The sequence below is a fragment of the Schistocerca cancellata genome, chromosome 2 (assembly GCF_023864275.1).
Source record: "Schistocerca cancellata isolate TAMUIC-IGC-003103 chromosome 2, iqSchCanc2.1, whole genome shotgun sequence".
In the NCBI taxonomy this organism is placed as follows: Eukaryota; Metazoa; Arthropoda; class Insecta; order Orthoptera; family Acrididae; genus Schistocerca; species Schistocerca cancellata.
In genome coordinates this window covers 911455544-911474959 of record NC_064627.1, presented here as the reverse complement: position 1 = coordinate 911474959, position 19416 = coordinate 911455544, and the positions used below count along the sequence as shown (strand labels likewise).

Genomic DNA, 19416 nt, shown 5'->3' with positions numbered 1-19416 from the left:
AAATTTGCCTGGTACACCAGGCCAGAGAAGACTTATAGTGTGGTATGAGAAGAAAAGATTGATTGTTGGGGACTGCACAGGATGAAATTTGAAAATCTGAGAGTTTAAGGGTGGAAAATAAGGTAATATGCAAGACAGAGATTGCTGACAAATCATTGTGTATGAGTTAACGAGAGCAAAAAGCTAAGAGCATTGTATGGGGTAGAAATAAAGGGGGAGGGGGAGGGGGGGTTACTGACAGGTCAAAAAATAAAAAACATTGAAAACTAAAAGGGAGTAAGAAAGGAATAGTTACTAAGAGAAAATGCTGAGACCAAAGAAATTAACATAAATTAAGGCCAGATAGGTAGTAAGAACCTACAACATGTTATAACACCAGTTCCCACCTGTGGAGTCCTGAGAAACTGGTGTCTGGGTGTAATCCAGATGGCACATTTGGTGGAACAGGCACAGAGATCAAGACTGTCATGTTGTAAGAGCATGCTCAGCAACAGGCTGTTGTGTGTCACCAGTAAATACGCTCTCCTTATGCTCATTTATTGTAACTAATAACTTGGTGCTAGTCATGCCAATGTAAAAGGTCAAACAGTGTTTACATTGTAGCTGGTACACAACACATGTCATTTCACCTATCGCTCTCCCTTTAATAGGACATGTTTTGCCACTTACAGATCGGGTATAGGTGGTGGTAGGAAGGAGAAAAGAGCAAGTCTTAAAATGGGGATGGTCACAGGGGTAGGAGTCATAGGTAGGAAAATGATTGGAGAAGGAGCTTAGGGTCTGTGAAGGATATTGCAGAGATTGGAAGGGTGGCGAACAACTATTCTAAGTGTAATGGGCAAAATGTCAGAGTGGACCTCATTTCAGGGCATGATTTTAGGAAGTCATAGCCTTGTCAAAATAGCTGATTAATATATTCAAGGTGGGAATAATATTGAATGACAAAAGGTGTAATTCTAAGCTGTTTATTGGAGGGATCAGCATTACCAGGTTTAAATGTGATGGACCAGGAAATTTGCTTTTGAACTAGGCTGATAGGGCAATCATGTCCAGTGAAGGCTGAGGTGAGAACTGTGGTGTATTGCTGTAATGAGTCTGTTTCTGAATAAATATGTTTGCCTCAAATGACAAAACTGTGTGGGAGGGAACATTTGAGATGGAAAGAATGGAAACTGTTAAAGTGTATGTACTGTTGTTTGTTACTAGATTTAATGTGAACAGAAGTGTGTAGCTAACCCTCATTGAGAATGAGGTCAGCATCAAGAAATGTTGCATGGGATTGAGAATAGGACCATGTGAAATTTATCTGGGAGAATGTATTTAGAGATTCCAAGAATTTTAACAGGTCACCTTCACCAAGAGTTCATATGGCAAAGATGTAATCAGTGTATTTGTATAACTTCAGTTAATTTGTTGGAATATTCATTATCTTCCTTGTAGTACAAAATTTATTTCTGTTAACATTGTCAAATGCTTTTACGAGTTCTGTAAAAATTATATGACCGTAGGTTGAATTTTTCTCTTGTCATATAATCTTCTACACCATGGTCCGTTTGTCCTCTGATACCCATATGATTTACACATTGTTGGCCACTGCAGGTGTCTTGAGCAATGGCTATTTTTCTCCATTCAAGTTAGATTCTTGATATGATTACACATGAAAAGCCCAGTGCCTAGTCTGCGTCAAAGATGGAGTGACCATGTGCCAGGAATCTAAGACCTGATCACAATCAGATGCAGTGATATAATTAGTCTTGTCTATGCTGTGCTTGATTATTCCACTGATCGCCAGTTTAATATGTTGACATCCCCATCGTGTGACAGTCTGAATTATACCATTAGCCAAGACAACAGAAGTGCTCTCTCTTCAGAGGAGACCTCTCTAATTCAGTTGCCCACAATTTTAAATGTAGTGTCTGTACTTTTGTCTTACCTATTTAAATTTAATCTGTACTTCATTTACCATGCTTCAAAGAGCAATTAGATCAAACATCACTTCCAGTAGCCATCTTTGTAGCCTTCTAGATATCAGGATAGTACACTTTCTCACTTCTTGTAGCCCACCAAAACTAAAAGCCTATTCATTTCACAAATTTTAACATTTTTTAGTACCTGCTTTGTCCCTTCCCCAATCATACATTCTAATCACTATTATCATTTTCACCTTCACAGAGTGCCCTTACTATAATACAGTTACAGACTCCAGTACACTCATTTGCTACTCGATACTTCACTTAACATCTGTCGGTGCTGTGGTATGTTTGGCTTCAAAAGACATCCATTGGCTTCAAAAGACCTCCATGCTTAGCTGCACAGTGCACTCACCTGAATTAAGCAGTATTCAGTAGATAATTTCATTATTGAGCAATATATTCCTGCTTACCTATGTCAGTCACAACAGTCACTAAATTTTCTTGTCTAATTATTACAATGAGTCTCCACCACTTAAATAATTTCAGAACAGTGCTTTTCCAGCTTCTCTGCCTCCCTTAATACTTACTTTCAATACAATTTGTCTGTCATTGAGAATGTAATTTGATCAAAGTGTCTCCTAAAATCTAAAAAATTCTGGTCCACATTTGAGACTTTCTGCTCCATACCTGGAAACCTAATTGAAAACTGCTGGTCTGAATTTTGCCTAATGCCACCTGGTTCATAAATTGCAAGGCCAGTTGTAATTTCAGGTCATTGTCTGTAATCAAATTGCATGTGCTTACTACTCCCACATCTGTCTTTGTTTCTGCTCCGTGTTTCATCTGTGATTGAATCCTGTTCTGTAATACTGAGCCCGACTCATCAAAATCATTAGCTATTATCCCAGAATGAGGACATGAGGTGCTGGCAGAAGTAAAGCTGTGAGGTTGGGTCATCTCTGAATAACTCAATTGGTAGAGCATTCTTCCACAAAAGGCAGAGGTCACAAGTTCAAATCCCAGTCCAGCACACAGTTTTAATCTGCCAGGAAGTATCAACTATTACATTCTGACAATCTTAAGCAAAGTCATGTAGTAATTCAGTATTAAGAACATTGTCACTTTCTGACATGGCTGGCTCCATCCCTTGTACCCATAAAACATTAACAGATTCACAGGTATTAAAAAGTTTTGCTTTTTATCTTATTCCTTATGTCATACTCCAGTCCAACAATCTGGCTAAAGCTGCTGGAGATAGTGGTCATGTGTGCATGAGGTGTGCCTGCTTATGGAATGTGTCTGTGTTTTCCTTTACTTTCTGAAGAAGGCTTTGACCAAAAGTATAGTGTGCAGCAGTCTTTTCATTGTGCCTGCCTGCAACACAATGTGTCATCTTTACAATGAGTAATCTGTCCTTTTCATAATTTTTGGTATTACAATCAGCAAGTCATTATGTGTAACAGACTAAGCAAGCTGAAACAATAACTGCCCACTAGTATCACCACAATTCCTGCATCAGGAATTTACAAAATTGTCATGGTCTAAGAAGAATTGTAACCTGAATGTACGAGGGCGGTTCAGAAAGTAACCTCCGATCGGTCACAGTGCGGGTTGTGGGGGGAGTAGCGACGCCATCTGTGCGTTCACGCACTCAACAGGTCAGTCGGCATCAAGCCGTGGTCGAGTGAACATCGTACCTGCGCTAGTTTAGTTTTTGTGGCAGTTTGAAATGTGTGCTGCAATAGAAAACCCCGCCAAATGTGAAGTGCGTGCTGTCATAAGGTTTTTTACAGCCAAAGGATATTCTGCAGCAGCTATTCATCGTGAGCTTTGTGCCGAGTACGGACCAAGAGTTATGAGTGAAGGAGTTGTCCGTGAATGGGTACATTTATTTAAAAGTGGACGAGAAAATGTTCATGATGAAGAGAGGAGTGGTAGACCATCATTGGTGACTGACGAACTCGTTCAGACAGTTGATGCAAAAGTTCGTGAAAATCGACGTTTCTCAATGTCAGAGTTGTCTACTGGTTTTCCACAGATTTCTAAGACTCTCTTGTACGAGATAGTGACAGCAAGATTGGGTTACCGTAAGTTCTGTGCACGATGGGTGCCCAAAATTCTTACCGACCACCACAAAACTCAAAGAATGGCCTCTGCATTAGACTTTCTGTCACATTATGAGGACGAAGGAGAACCATTGTTAAACAGAATCGTGACCGGTGACGAAACCTAGATTAAGTACGTGAACCCTGAGACAAAAGAACAATCAAAGATGTGGGCACATTCAAATTCGCCTACCAAACCAAGAAAAGCCTCGCAAGATTTTTCTGCCAGAAATCTGATGGCAACGGTGTTTTGGGATGCCAAAGGGGTGTTGTTGGTTGAATTCATGGAACGTGGTACGACCATTAATCAAGACGTGTACTGTGAAACAATAAAAAAGTTACGACGGGCTATACAGAACAAACGCCGTGGTATGCTGACTTCCGGTATCGTTTTTTTGCACGATAACGCCCGTTCTCACTCTGCTCGCAGAACAACGGCCCTTCTTGAGTCCTTCAAGTGGGACGTTATCAACCATCCACCTTACAGCCCAGACCTGGTGCCAAGTGATTATCATCTCTTCATGCATTTGAAGAAATGGCTCTGGTCACAGCGGTTTGATGACGACGAAGAGCTCAAAGATGCAGTCACAGGCTGGCTCCAGGCACAAGCGGGTGATTTTTATGCAGAAGGAATTTCAAAGCTTGTGAAGAGATACGATAAGTGCCTCAATCGCTATGGAGACTATGTAGAAAAATAGTGCAAAGATGTAGTTGTAAGATGTATATATTAAAATATTTTTATTTAACTTGGTGTATTTTTTTAAATCAACCGGAGGTTACTTTCTGAACGGCCCTCGTATAATTCCATGGAGAGCTTGTGTACTACCCTGTGGACTGTCATATGATGGAGCGACATGTAAAAGCTTTGCACAGTGGTCCAACTCGGGCCTTCATGATCAGAGACAGTGGCTGTGTGTGTGTGTGTGTGTGTGTGTGTGTGTGTGTGTGTGTGTGGTTCTGAAGAAGACCTCTGAAAGCTGAAATATTTCTAATATTCTTTTTCATTGTACCTGTCTGTGACTCAATTCCTGCTCTCTGTGATGAGCAGCAATCTATCCTCTCCATATTGTTGTTATTCCATCTTGGACTTTCCGTTGTTTTATGTTCTTTTTATGTAATATAGTATAGGCAGTATGGTGTGCACACCAAACATCAATTCAAAAATTAAAACTAAGTGTTGACTGTAAAAACAGGTCCCCCAAGAGTAAAGACTATGAATAAATGCTACAAGAACAAGCATGTGTGTTACCTATCTATATTTGTGATTAGTAAAAGAATATTATTCAAATAATGGAAAATGCAGGATGGAATAATGACAATGTTATGAAAATAGTAGATTGCTATTCACAATATACTGGAAATGTTGTCACAGATAGGTACAACAAAAAGATTGTCAAACAAGTAAGCTTTTGGCCAAAAGGCCTTCCTGTGAGTTACACAAAACACACACACACACACACACACACACACACACACACACACATACACACAGATAGACACACACAGGCATATGCAAATGCAACTTGCACACATATGAACACTGTCTCTTTCTGCCGAGGCCACATTGTGAGCAGCTACACATGATGGGAGAACCAATCTGGATGGTGAGGGTAAGGAGGAAGCTGAGAGGGGGAGGGACAGCAGGGCAGAAGTGGGGGCAGTAAAGTGCTGCTTGTGGGAGCACATAGGGACGAGGTGGAGAGAAGACATGGCAGCTAGGTGCAATCAGAAGGTTATATGGGGGAGGGGGGGGCAGAAAGGAGAGAAGCAAAAAGACTGTGGGTTTGTAGGTGAAATAGAGGGCTGTGTAGTGCTGGAGTGGGAACAGGGAAGGGGATAGTTGGGAGAGTAACAATCGCTAATGAAGTTTGAAGCCAGGAGGGTTAAGGGGACATAGGGTGTGTTGCAGGGAGAGTTCCAGCCTGCACAATTCAAAAAAGCTGGTGCTGGTAGGAAGGATCCAGATGATACAAGCTGTGAAGAAGTCATTAAAATGAAGAATGTTATGTTGGCCACCATACTCAGCAACTAGGTGGTCCAGCTGTTTCTTGGCCTCAGTTTGTAGGTGGCCATTCATGCAGACAGACAGCTGGTTGGTTGTCATGCCCACATAGAATGCAGCATAATGGTTGCAGCTTAGCTTGTAGATCACATCACTGGTTTCGCAGGTAGCCCTGCCTCTGGTGGGATAGGTGATGCTTGTGACAGGACTGGAGTAGGTGGTGACGTGAAAATGTGTGGGACAGGTCTTGCATCTAGGTCTGTTGCAGGGATATGAGCCATGAGGCAAGGGGTTGGGAGCAGGTGTTGTGTAGGAATGGATGAGGATATTGTATAGGTTTGGTGGGTGACAGAATACTACTGTGGGAGGGGTGGGAAAGATAGTGGGTAGGACATTCTTCACTACAGGCTATGGCGAGAGATAGTCGAAACCCTGGCAGAGAATGTGATTCAGTTGCTCCAGTTCTGGGTGGTATTGAATCACAAGGAGAATGCTCCTCTGTGGCTGGATAGTGGGATTTTGGGAAGTGGGGGGGGGGGGGGGGGGGGGAATGACTGGAGAGATAAGGCATCGGAGATCTGTTCGTATACAAGGTTGGGAGGGTAATTACGATCTGTGAAGGCCTCAGTGAGACCCTTGCTAAATTTTGAGAGGACTGTTCGTCACTAGACTTGCAATGGCCATGAGTGTCTAGGCTGCATGGAATGGACTGCTTGGTATGGAATTGACACAGCTGTTGAAGTGGATTAATTGCTGGAGGTTGGTAGGTTTGATATGGACGCAGGTACTGATGTAGCCATCTTTGAGGTGGAGATCAACATCGAGGAGGGTGGCTTGTTGAGTTGAGGAGAACCAGGTGAAGCAAATGGAGGAGAAGGTGTTGGGGTTCTGGAGGAATGTGGATAGAGTGGTCATGCCCTTGATCCAGATCGTGGAGATATCATCATTGATTCTAAACAAGATGAGGAGCTTGGGATTCAGGGTGGTTAGAAAGTATTCCTCCAGATGGCCTATGAATAGATTGCCAGTAGCCACTTCCATACGCCAGATTTAGTTCTAGGTGATGCCTTCAAAAGAGAAGTAATTGTTAGTGAGGACATAGTTGTTCTTAGTGACCAGGAAAAAGGTTGTAGGTTTGGAATCTGTCGGGGGCATTCAATAGTTACAAAGCCATGGGCATTAGGGATGTTTTGTAAAGGCAGGTGGCATCAATAGTGTCAAGCAGGGCACCATGTGGTAAAAGAACAGGAATTGTGAAGAGTCAATGGAGGAAATGGTTGGTACCTTTTATATAGGAGAGTCTGTCCTCCATCTAACCTCCTGATTGCACCTAGCTGCCCTACTCTCTTAACACTTCATCCCTGTATGCTCCCACAAGCAGCATTTTTCTTTCCCCGACCCCTACCCTGCTATCACTGCCCCTTCCAGCCTCCATCTTACCCACACCACTCAGAGCACTTATCCCATCATGCACAGCTGCTCGCAGTCTGGCCTCAGCAGCCAGAGACATTGGTCATGTGTATGTGAGTTGCATTTGCATGTGTGTGTGTGTGTGTGTGTGTGTGTGTGTGTGTGTGTGTTTTCGCCAAAAGCTTACTTGTTTGTCAGTCTTTTTGTTGTGCCTATTTGTGACTCAACATCTCTGCTATACAGTGAGAATATGACTAGGTAGTAGGCGAAAGTTTTTCTCTTAACACACTTCTTGACCCGGTGATATAATGACTGACATGTTGTTCACAATATCTAATTAATATATGCATGAAAAGTGCAAATATGTTTAATGTAGGTGAATTTATACTGTAAACACATCAATCAAAGTGTCCTGTAATTTACCAAGTAATTTTCGTATCCTTGAGACCTAGGACATAGTTATAGTCTTCATTGTGTTACATTTTATCGCCTAGCAGACATGAGAGGCTATATTCAAAGACGTTCTAAATTTTCTGAAACTTACTAAATTAGTAAACAAATACTTCCAACAGTGGGAGTAGCAAGAACAGTTAACTGTTTGTTCATACACATGCTGTGGCCACTGCATTATGAAATAATCCAAATATTGCCGTGGAGTTCATTCAGTGGCGGAATAAGCACTGACCTCTCCATATGTTCTAACATGCTAATCATTAGTCTTGCACCCTGTACCAAATTTATTTCATTTTTATCATATGTGGCCCTTTTCTAGACCCATACAGTTTGGATGAAAAATGATCATCATTATTTATTTAGAATGTATTGGAAATAAATGTTATAGGTATTTTAAGAAATAAAATAAAAATATGAGATCAATTTTAACTGGAGAGAAGAGTCAAATTGAGTTTATTTTACATAAAACTTAAATGGTATTTCAGCTGCTCAACAAGTTTCAGGACTCATTCCAGTTTGACTTAGTGATATTTGACTGTTTACATAACATCGCAATAAGCTACCCACTGATGTTTCGCTATTTTGCTCTTTCTATGAGTATAGTCCTTGAAGTATTTTTTATTGAAGCAGATTATGTGGTAGGATGCAAACACCTTTCTCCATAATTTATTATTATTCTTTCCTGTAGCAGGTGATGACATGTTATATGGGAAACTATGCCCAAGACTGTGGGTTAAAACCCAAAACCACGTGATTCCAAGATAGTGAATATTGGCTTTGACATCCTGCATTATGTGAAATTTTCACTGTTATTAAAATACATTGCCTGAATCATCAATTCCTAAATAACTTTTTTTATTGTTTCTAGGGAAGTTTGAAGGAACTGTCTCAAGTAGAAGATTTTGCAGCTGGGGATTCATCATCAGTAGCATCGGAAGAATATGAGAAATATTCAAGAAATAGGTCTAAGTAATCTGTTATATTTCTTGAAAAATAAATACATTGAATTTCTCACTGAGTACAATTATTTGATTTCTTTACACTGACAGAGTGACACCTCCCTATAATGCTGTAGAGAAGTTACTGAGTATATCTCCATCTGTATGTTGTTTCTCTCTTGACCTAACAGTCAGAGTGCCTAATTCTATTTTTCAGTTCACAATGAAACAGTTGCCATAGGAATGCTCTGCAGTATTTTCCCAGCTGGCCTCCACGTTGGTAAGAAGCTTTTGTGATAGTGCATTCCATTCCTCAACCAGCACAGATGACAGCTGCTGGATGATTGTTGTGGATGCGGACATGCTGCAATAATATCTCCCCAATGCATCCTACACATGTGATATAGGATTTAAGTCGAGAACATACCATAATATGGAGAGAGGTGGAAACACATAATACACCCAGGAACTTTGTCAGACATGATCATTTTGGTGGTCCTGGTGGTATGTTATTGTGACATTGTACGCTTTCCTCATGCACCACTTTTAAGGGTTGCATTTGGCCCTAATTCTGTTTGTATGGATGACACTGAACAACCACATTGAACAGCACAGTTGGAGGAGCTCTTGGAACAAGAGGATATTTGGCAAATGGACAGGCCTGTCTGTTACCCCAACTTAAATCTCACTGAGCATATGTTGATGCATTGGGACAGGTATTGCAGCAGGTCAACATGCACCAACAGTGCAGCAGTTCTCAACCACACAGTTGGATGAATGGGATGTTGTACCACAAGAACTGCTTATTGTCCAGTATGGGAAAATGTTGTAGAGCATACATTGTCATCCAGTTGATCACACATCCTAATAAGAACCACATGTCATCTCACCTTTTGTAACATACAGGAGATGACCATAAATAGCAGTGACATCAATGTAATTATTGTCAGTGAATAAAAGTGTGATATCTGTTGGCCACATTGCATATCTTTTCAGTTACCTTCTGTACCAGAGTGTAGCACGTCTTTCTAAGTATAGTCCAAGTTTCATCAAGCTGCATTACTTGACAATGACACATCATGCAATAGCATCACAAGGAATTAAAAATATAACAAACTCTGTAGATATAACCAACAAAACAGCTTTTTTCACAGGTGTTGCAGAATACATGATAAAATAAAACATAAATAAATATAAAATAAGCACATGTTGTAAGTCAATGTACATTAGCACTGTCACACAAGATGATGTAGCAAAGCAATAAAAGGAATAAAAAACTCCAGCTCTGTAGGAATTGATAGTGTCCCTGCAACAATCTTAAAGAAGAGTGTTCTAAACCTAGTTGAAATACCTCTACATATATGTGACTGTTGACTTCAAGCATGCAGTTTCCTTAATGTACTGACAGCAACTAAGGTAATTCCAGTTTATAAAGAATAAGGGAGAAATAATGAAATCACCATTTCCTCTTGCATCTCAAAAATATTAGGAAAACGTTGTGTATGACAAACTTGTGGAATTTGTAAATAAAAACAAAATTCTGTTTAATGAACAATTTGGATTCAGAAATAAGAGGTCAATGATAACTGCAGTTTATGAGAGTGTTAATTGCATACTAAGCCTATAGGAGAGTATTTATTGGCCAATCAAAGGCTTTTAACGTGGTGAAATGCAAGATTCTGCTGTCAGAATTTGAAAAGTATGGTATTTGAGGTCTGTCCAATGATTGGATTAGTTTCTTGCTGAGCAGTGAGGATAAAGCACATTAAAGTCAATCTTAAAGTTATTTCTGAACACTTGTCAGAGTGTAACCTAATTAAATATGGTTCCTTTTGCACATTAACAACCTAAGCTTAAATGGAGATTGATGGTGTGTACCAAACTAAGGTAAGCAGTTACAAATCAATAAAAGGCCATTTTTGCATGTGAAAGTACTTTATATATAATAAAATGGATCTTCCTTTCCTTCTTCACAAATTCTTTGAATCCAGGTTCAGATGTCAGCTGGTGCAGGAGATTCTTTTTCACTGATAATAGAGCTAAGTTTGTAAACCATTCTTGAGTTTGTGAACTATGTACATAGTTGTTTATTGTTTAAGATTGAAAAGCTTCTCTCAACTGGTTGCAGAAATAGTCAAAATAAGCTCACAGTGCTATACAATTCTTCAGTACACTGTTTCGAGCTCATGTGACTTAATAAATCTCAACAAATACCAGCAATTTTATTATGCATTTCTCCTGAAGTATGCATAACCCCTAGCTCTGATCTTAAAAAGGAAAAATAAAAAGAAGGTCCTTTGTAGACTTTTAGTAATTGTAATGCAAATTCTAGGAAACACTATTTATATTGAGAAAAATGTACATTTGGAAGTTCTAAACTTAACAGAGAATGCAAATTAGTGAACCTGTCTTGTAACTGTCTCATCAGTGTGTCCAAAATTCACTGCAGATTATTCTAAATTTGTTTCCAAATTGACTGCAGAATCATACATAGGATGTTTAGTTAGTGGTTCATCTATATGTTGGCCACGAATAACTCTTTTCATGTTTTTTCAAATCTGTCATGTTTGATTTACAACATTTCTTTGAATTCATTAATTTAAGTTTCAAAGTAGTCAAAAAGAAGAAGGAAAAATCTCCAGGACCAGATGGGATCCCTGCTGAAGCAATACACGCCTTATATGGTGTATTAGATATTTGTTTGTGTGAAATGTATGAGTGTCTCTTACAAGGAAGAGTCTCTGCACCATGGTAGAATGTTGACGTTGTGATTATTAGTAATAGGCAAGACTAGGATCCGATGACATCTAAATCCTTCAGACCAGTTTGCTTACTGAATGTTTCCAGTAAGGTATTTGAAAAACTATTTGGCAAAAATTTACAAAATCATAAAATGCTACATGGGATAAGTCCCTGCCAGCGCAGATTTAAAAGAGGCAACTCAACAGAAGTTGCAGTTATAATGTAATCTTGCAACAGACATCTATTCTAAGAATGCTCTAGCAATGATGACAGATGTTACTGACACTTTCGATAACCTATGGTGGCTGTCTTTCTTTGCTTGCCTTAAGGAGGAGTACTCAGAAGTGCTGCACAACTGCCAAGAGAGCATCGCTGCAGGAGACATGTATCTTTAATGTGTCAAGGGAAGGAAATGACAAAGACCACTGTCCGCAGGGATGAGTGTGTTGTTCAGTTTCAGGATGTAGAATTAGAATCCGTACTACAGAAGTTACATTACAGAAGTAATGTATATTGACTGGTAGCCTTTGCATATGATGTGTTATTTGTTGTTAGTGGTGACTCAAGTAGAAGTATAGAAGACAAATATAATGCAGCAGTTGATGAACTTGAAGTATGGTGTCCGATTGTCACTAGCACCTCACAATGCTACATACCTACTGCTGAAAGGGAATCTAGCAAGCAGTTCTAAAATAAAATTAAACACTGTGTTGTTTCAAAGTAGTGCACTAACATGATATCTAGAAGTATTCCTGGATGATCATTATAATGGGGTATGTGACGATTTTGTGGAAATTGTCTTAAGTGATTGATTACATCAATTTATGCTCCTAACATGCTTTTTTCCCTCTTGAATTTTGGCATTCTTTTATAAAAATGGAAATGAAATCCAAATCATTTGAAAGCCCACTAAAATGCTCCATTTGAGTCATGTGACACCTGTGATGTCACTGGCTAGCTTGCTGTTCCTGCTGTCATAATGCTAATTCACAGTGATGTCATGTTTTGTAATTTATGTTTTGGAAACTGAGTTACAAACAATTTGTATTACCATACTGTACAAATACATTTATAAAAAGTCCTGAAAAGTTGTTTTTGAGTAGAATGAGATTTTCACTCTGCGCTGATATGAAACTTCCTGGCAGATTAAAACTGTGTGCCAGACCGAGACTCAAACTCGGGACCTTTGCCTTTCGGGGGCAGGTAGGAGACGAGGTACTGGCAGAAGTGAAGCTGTGAGGATGGGGCTTGAGTCGTGCTTGGGTAGCTCAGTTGGTAGAGCGCTTGCCCGTGAAAGGCAAAGGTCCCAAGTTCGAGTCTCAGTCTGGCAGACAGTTTTAATCTGCCAGGAAGTTTCATATCAGCGCACACTCCACTGCAAAGTGAAAATCTCATTCTGGAAACATCCCCCAGGCTGTGGGTAAGCCATGTCTCGGCAATATCCTTTCTTTCAGAAGTGCTAGTTCTGCAAGGTTCGCAGGAGAGCTTCTGTAAAGTTTGGAAGGTAGGAGATGAGGTACTGGCAGAAGTGAAGCTGTGAGGACGAGGCATGAGTCATGCTTGGGTAGCTTAGTTGGTAGAGCACTTGCCCACGAAAGGCAAAGGTCCCGAGTTCGAGTCTCGGTCTGGCACACAGTTTTAATTTGTTTTTGAGTGTTCCAGACAAGGAGAAAATGCGTAAAATGTGGTTGCACTGTACCAGAAAATTGTCATCACATCAACACATAAGTTTACTAACTTAATTAAAAATGTGTTGCACTGCGAAGTTATCATTAACTTACTTCCAAGATATGCTCAATCGGCCGATATGGCAGAGAGGTTCTAGGCGCTTCAGTCTGGAACCGCGCGACCGCTATGGTCGCAGGATCAAATCCTGCCTCAGGGATGGATGTGTGTGATGTCCTTAGGTTAGTTAGGTTTAAGTAGTTCTAAGTTTTAGGGGCTGATGACCTCAGATGTTAAGTCCAGTAGTGCTCAGAGCCGTTTGAGCCAAGATATGATCTCCCACTGTTACACCGAAGGACAGCAACATTTAAGGAAACTAAACTTCTAGTGAAAATTGTCATTTTACCCAACTACACCTCAGTTATTTGGTAGCTCAGTTGTGAGAGTGGTAGACTGTCGAATTTTATAAGATTATTCTGTAGATCCCTAGTTTGAATCTAGGCTGAAGGAGCCTTTTAATTAATTTGTAAAACAACTCGACAGTCATCTGGCATGAAAACAAATTACAACTACAAAACTTAACCACATCAGTCAGAAACAGAACATTATTGTGTTTTCCTTGCTGTTCACATGCACTTACATTTGCAATCACTGTTCACACACATCAAGTTCAAAAAGATATTTTCTACTTAACATGACCACACACTTTTTACTTTATTAGAAACACTGTTTTTATATTTGTACCGCCCAGCTAAGATCCTTATTGTTTAAACTTTTGCTGTTTCATCATCTTACATACAGATGAAGGTAAGTCTGCTTCAGATGCTAACATTACTTTACATTCACAAACAGTACACCCCTTACGTTTCTGTCATCTGCATGTTGTACATGCTTTATGTCTCTCCATATAACCTCATCATCCTACACATTGTTGTACTGTGGGCGTATGGTGATATCGTCACTACTAGCAATGCTTTCCAAAAAAGTGAATTGTTTAATCCTGAGTAAATGCATTTGTCCTCTGTTGCCCATTTCTCAGGCTGAGACTGCTGTGAAGCAATATGTGAATTGTTTGTTCATGAGTAAATGCATTTATCCTCTGTTGTCCATTTCTCAGGCTGAGACTTATGTGAAGCAATATATAATAAGTTCCACAATCAAAACAGCTGCTACAATTTCTTCTTGCCAATTCTATTTTTGTATTTTGTGTAAAACTTCTAAAAACATATGACCTCATACTTTGCAGTTGTGCTATCCATTGCACCACTTGCTCCATGCAAACTATCACTGCTAAATGTCTTTTAAAGAGCAAATCGCACCAAGTTTCACCAAGAATAATTTATTGTGCTTTGGATCATAGCTCATGACTGACAGTCGACAATCTAGTTGTAATATACAGACCCATTTGCAAAAGTTCTACAAATCCTTACTTTAGAGTGAGTTTAATGATGTTGCAGGACATAGGGAAAATCATGTCTGTTGTTGTACATACTGCCACTATGAATGGGTGGAGCATAAGCGCATCAACTTTTGCAAGGCTGCCACCATTGGTGTTCACAAAATTACTTTCTGTTGTTGCTTAAAAGTTGTAATTGTGTTTTCAATCACTAAAGAGCTAAACTGTTGGCAGAAAAAGTACATAAAAACGTCATAATTTCATCTAACACTCCCATAACATGTGGAAAGCTTCATCTTACTCCTGGTCTGTGATGTCACCAGAATGTCGGCCAATAACAGAGCATTTTCGATCATGTTACCAAATCTTGATATTTAATGATTTTTAAGCTTTGATTACATAAAAATTATGGATATTTTGTGAGACTTTGAGTAAATGCTATTTAAATGTTATAAATCAGAATAACAACAGTCTGAACCATATTTTTAACATGAGGCGATAGCCGATTGTGCACATCATGTAGAGGATATTATATCTCTTAAAAAAAATAAAAAAATAAAAAAAAGTGTAACTAATATATTTTAGAGGAAACACTCTCCTAGTAAATTTGTTTGTCCTTTGATTTATCATGATCTGTTACTGATTTTTAGTGAAGTTAGTTTTTACGTTTAGCTTTCAAAAAATACAAAAGAGATATAACAAGCAAAATAATGAATTTCGTAGGTTGCCAATTATGTATTATAGCTGGTTTTATCGAGCGCCAGGCTCCCTACAAATTACTGTAAATGCAATAGCATAGTATTACTCAGCTCCAGTTCACTGATCTGAAATTATTACTATCACAGAAAATAGATAAGTTTTAATAAAATTATTTCATTGGATTCCTTCAATTAATCTCACTGAATATTTTTACATAATTTCTTCTGCTCCAGCTATGTGACATTGTGCTGTGAAAAAATATTTTTAAATGTACCACGTAATGGTGGCTAATTGTTAACAATCAGAGATCACTGTTACTCGCTCCGCAGCAGCTGGAAACATGCTAAATAATTTTCATTAAATATTCTTTTCATAAGATAGTGGCATAGGTTCTTGAAATAACACACGGAGATCACTTTATACTAATATGTTCTTACAAGGACACAGTTTACACCATTGAATATTTGCAATTACATTACGACAGAAACAAATGCTAGCGCAGCACAATAGCTTGCATACCTTATTCCAGCTAACAGCAGAACAAACAGAACAAAACAGACTAGACAGAAGAATGAGCATTGCATTGTGTTTTAAACTCTTACAAAGATAATGATAATTCTTTTAATTACTTACACATTATAATCTCATACAATAAAAATAATGTCTTTTCTGCATCGATCGATCTATATTGTATATTTTTACAGTTAGTGTTATTACCTTTCGCAGATAAATCAGTGTTTGCAGTTCATTTTGAGTCACATACAGTCATTTTTATTTATGTTTCACCTCGGTAATGGTGAATATTGCAAAAGGGACACTACGAGGAGACAGGCATAAAATGTACAAATGAGATGAACAAAACTGTAATCATCACAAATAGTCAGTTTAGACTTTCTTGAAAAAAAAATCAGAATGTACCACCAATATGTATTAGCAGCAGTCATAGTATATGATGAAACTGTTGGGATTCAGAGATTGCAGCTTGTGAAGCCAGCTTCATTAGTCAAAAGAGTTCAATGAGGAGTGCTACTTAGGTTAAATGGCACGTACTGCACTACTCTGAAAGATGCATTGTTAGCAATTCAAACTTGGAAATCAGAAGAGCAGAGCCCTTTATGGATTAAAAATGCAATCAAATGGAAGTATGAAAGATGCTTGGAAATGAAGCCAATACGAAAAAGTTATTACAAGATTGCATAGTACAACCGTTGGGAAAATGAATGAAGCACTTACAGGCGCAGGCAGAAGAACGTAATGAATCTCTTCCTACCATCAGGGAGAGACTTAAAATGAGATTCCTTAACCCATGAAATGGACTGATGAACTACCTGACCAGCCATACCCCATGTTACATATCTGTACAAAATCAAAGACAGACTGAAATGTAACAAGATAGGGCGGGGGGACGGTAGGGGGTAAACTTACTTGCTACAGTTCTACCCCTTACAAATATAATTTTTTTCTATTTTCTCATCATGTGTGTTATACACACTGACAGAAAAAAATTGAAACACCAAGAAATAATTAACCCTCTGGTGATCAAGCCTATGTATAAAGTGTGCCAAACACAAATAACATTGTATTGTACCATTCCACTGTTGTTTTACAGTTGTGAGTGCACTTCTATTCCTTCATTATTGCTTCAGATAGTACAGCAATAAAACGTGTTGTTATATGTACAATTAAGCAACAGTAAAATAAAATAAACAGTGAGGCAGGTGAGAAAAAATTTACAACAGTGCAAAAAAAAATCCAGATTTTGAACTAGCAGCACAACCCCCTAATCAGGCATTTCCCTACGAGATAAGTGCTTATCAAATAAACGTTTGGCGAGGGTCTCATGCTGCATCGTTTAATGCTTGTTCAAAGAAAACTTAGTCTTATTTCAAACAGGTACCCCAATCATACAGTTATAGTCGGTGGTGACATCAATTTATCCTTGATATGCCAGAAAAATTATATGTTTAAAGCTGGCAGCAGGCATAAAACATCATCCAAAATTGTACTGAATGGTTTCTCAGAAAATTATTTTGAACAATTAGTACCTGAGTCCACTCAAAGCGTAAATAGTTGTGAAAGCTTATTTGACCTCTTAGCAACAAATACTCCTGGACAAATAGGGAGTATCATGATGGTTACAGTGATTAGCAATCACAAGGCAGTTGCTGCTAGGCTGAATACCGTAACACCTTCAACCATAAAAAATAAACGCAAAGTACATTTACTTTAAAAAAGCTAATAAAAATGCTCTTATCGCCACAGTCTCCACTCCTTCCATTCTGATCATGTAAGCAAAGAAAAGATGTGGAATAATTTCAAAGTGGTAGTATTGATGGCAATTGAGAGGTATATACCACATAAATTAATAAGTAATGGTACTGATCCTCCATGGTACACAAAACGGGTCATATCACTGTTTCAAAAGCAATGAAAAAAGCATGCCAAATTTAAGAGAACACAAAATCCCCAACATTTCCAAAGTTTTGCCTAAGTTCAAACTATAGCGCATACTTCAATGCCAGATGCTTATAATAAGTTCCATAATGAGATTCTGTCTTGGAATTTGGCAGAAAACCCAAAGAAATTCCAGTCATATATAAAGCACACCAGTGGCAAGACGCAATCAATAACTTCACTGCGCGATAACAATGATGAAGTTACTGACGACAGTTCAATGAAAGCAGATTTACTAAACACGGTTTTACAAAACTCATTCACCAAAGAAGACAAAGTAAATATTCTTGAATTCCAATCAAGAACAACTGCCAAGATGAGAAACATAGAAGTAGATACCCTAGGTGTAGCAAAGCAGCTAAATCACTTAATAAAGGCAAGGCCTCTGATCCAGATTGTATACCAGTCAGTTTCCTTTCAGAGTATGCTGATAAAATAGCTCCATATTTAGCAACTATATTCAACCACTCACTCACAGATAGATCTGTACCTAAAGATTGGAAAATTGCTCAAGTCACACCAATACCCAAAAAGGGAAATAGGAGTAATCCGCTGAATTACAGGCCCATATCACAAATTTTGATTTTCTGTAGGGTTTTGGAACACATACTGTGTTTCAAAATTATGAATTATCTCAAAGAAAATGATTTATTGACACTTAGTCAGCACAGATTCAGATAATATCATTCTTGTGAAACACAACTAGCTCTTTATAGTCATGAAGTAATGAGTGTTATCAACAGGGGATGTCAAATTGATTCCATATTTTTAGATTTCCAGAAGGCTTTTGACACCCTTCCTCACAAGCGTCTTCTAACCAAACTGTGTGCCTATTGACAGTTGTGCGACTGGATTCATGGTTTTCTGTCAGAAAGGTCACAGTTCGTAGTAATAGATGGATAGTCATTGCTTCCCCAAGGAAGTGTTATAGTCCCTCTGTTGTTACTGATCTATATTAATGACCTAGGAGACAATCTGAGTAGCCCTCTTAGATTGTTTGCAGATGATGCTGTCATTTACCATTTTGTAAAGTCATCAGGTGACCAGAATGATTTAGATACAACATTTGTGTGGTGCGAAAAGTGGCAAGTGACACTGAATGAAGATAAGTGTGAAGTTATTCACAAGAGTACTAAAAGAAATCCGCTAAATTTTGCTTACATGATAAGTCACGCAAACCTGAATGCTGTAAATTCAACTAAGTACTTATGGATTACAATGACAAATAACCTAAATTGGAACAATCACATAGGTAGTGTTGTGGGTAGAGCAAACCAACAACTGCGATTCATTGGCAAAACACTTAAAAGGTGCAACAGGTCTATTAAAGAGATTGCTTACACCATGCTTATCTGCCCTATTCTGGAGTACAGCTGTGTGGTGTGAGATTCGCATCAGGTGGGACTGACAGATGACATCAAAAAAGTTCAAAGATGGGCAGCTTGTTTTGTATTATTGTGAAATAGGGGAGATAGTGTCACAGACATGATATACAAATTGGAGTGGCAATCATTAAAACAAAGGCATTTTTCATTGGGACGGGATCTTATGAAATTTCAATCACCAGTTTTCTCCTCCAATTGTGAAAACATTCTGTTGGCACCCACCTACATAGGGAGAAATGATCATCATGAAAAAT

At 38.7% G+C, this 19416-nt stretch overlaps 1 protein-coding gene across 3 annotated transcripts in view; it reads left to right on the top strand.

The window, feature by feature from the left end:
• LOC126148769 (CBY1-interacting BAR domain-containing protein 1) overlaps positions 1-8884 on the top strand; it is a 211186-nt gene extending 202302 nt beyond the window's left edge. For all 3 annotated transcript variants that reach the window (XM_049915777.1, XM_049915776.1, XM_049915775.1), the window contains one exon: positions 8752-8884. In XM_049915777.1, the coding sequence (XP_049771734.1) occupies positions 8752-8856 (105 nt within the window). In that variant the 3' untranslated portion in view covers positions 8857-8884. The remainder of the gene's footprint in view (positions 1-8751) is intronic.
• Positions 8885-19416: the final 10532 nt, after the last annotated feature.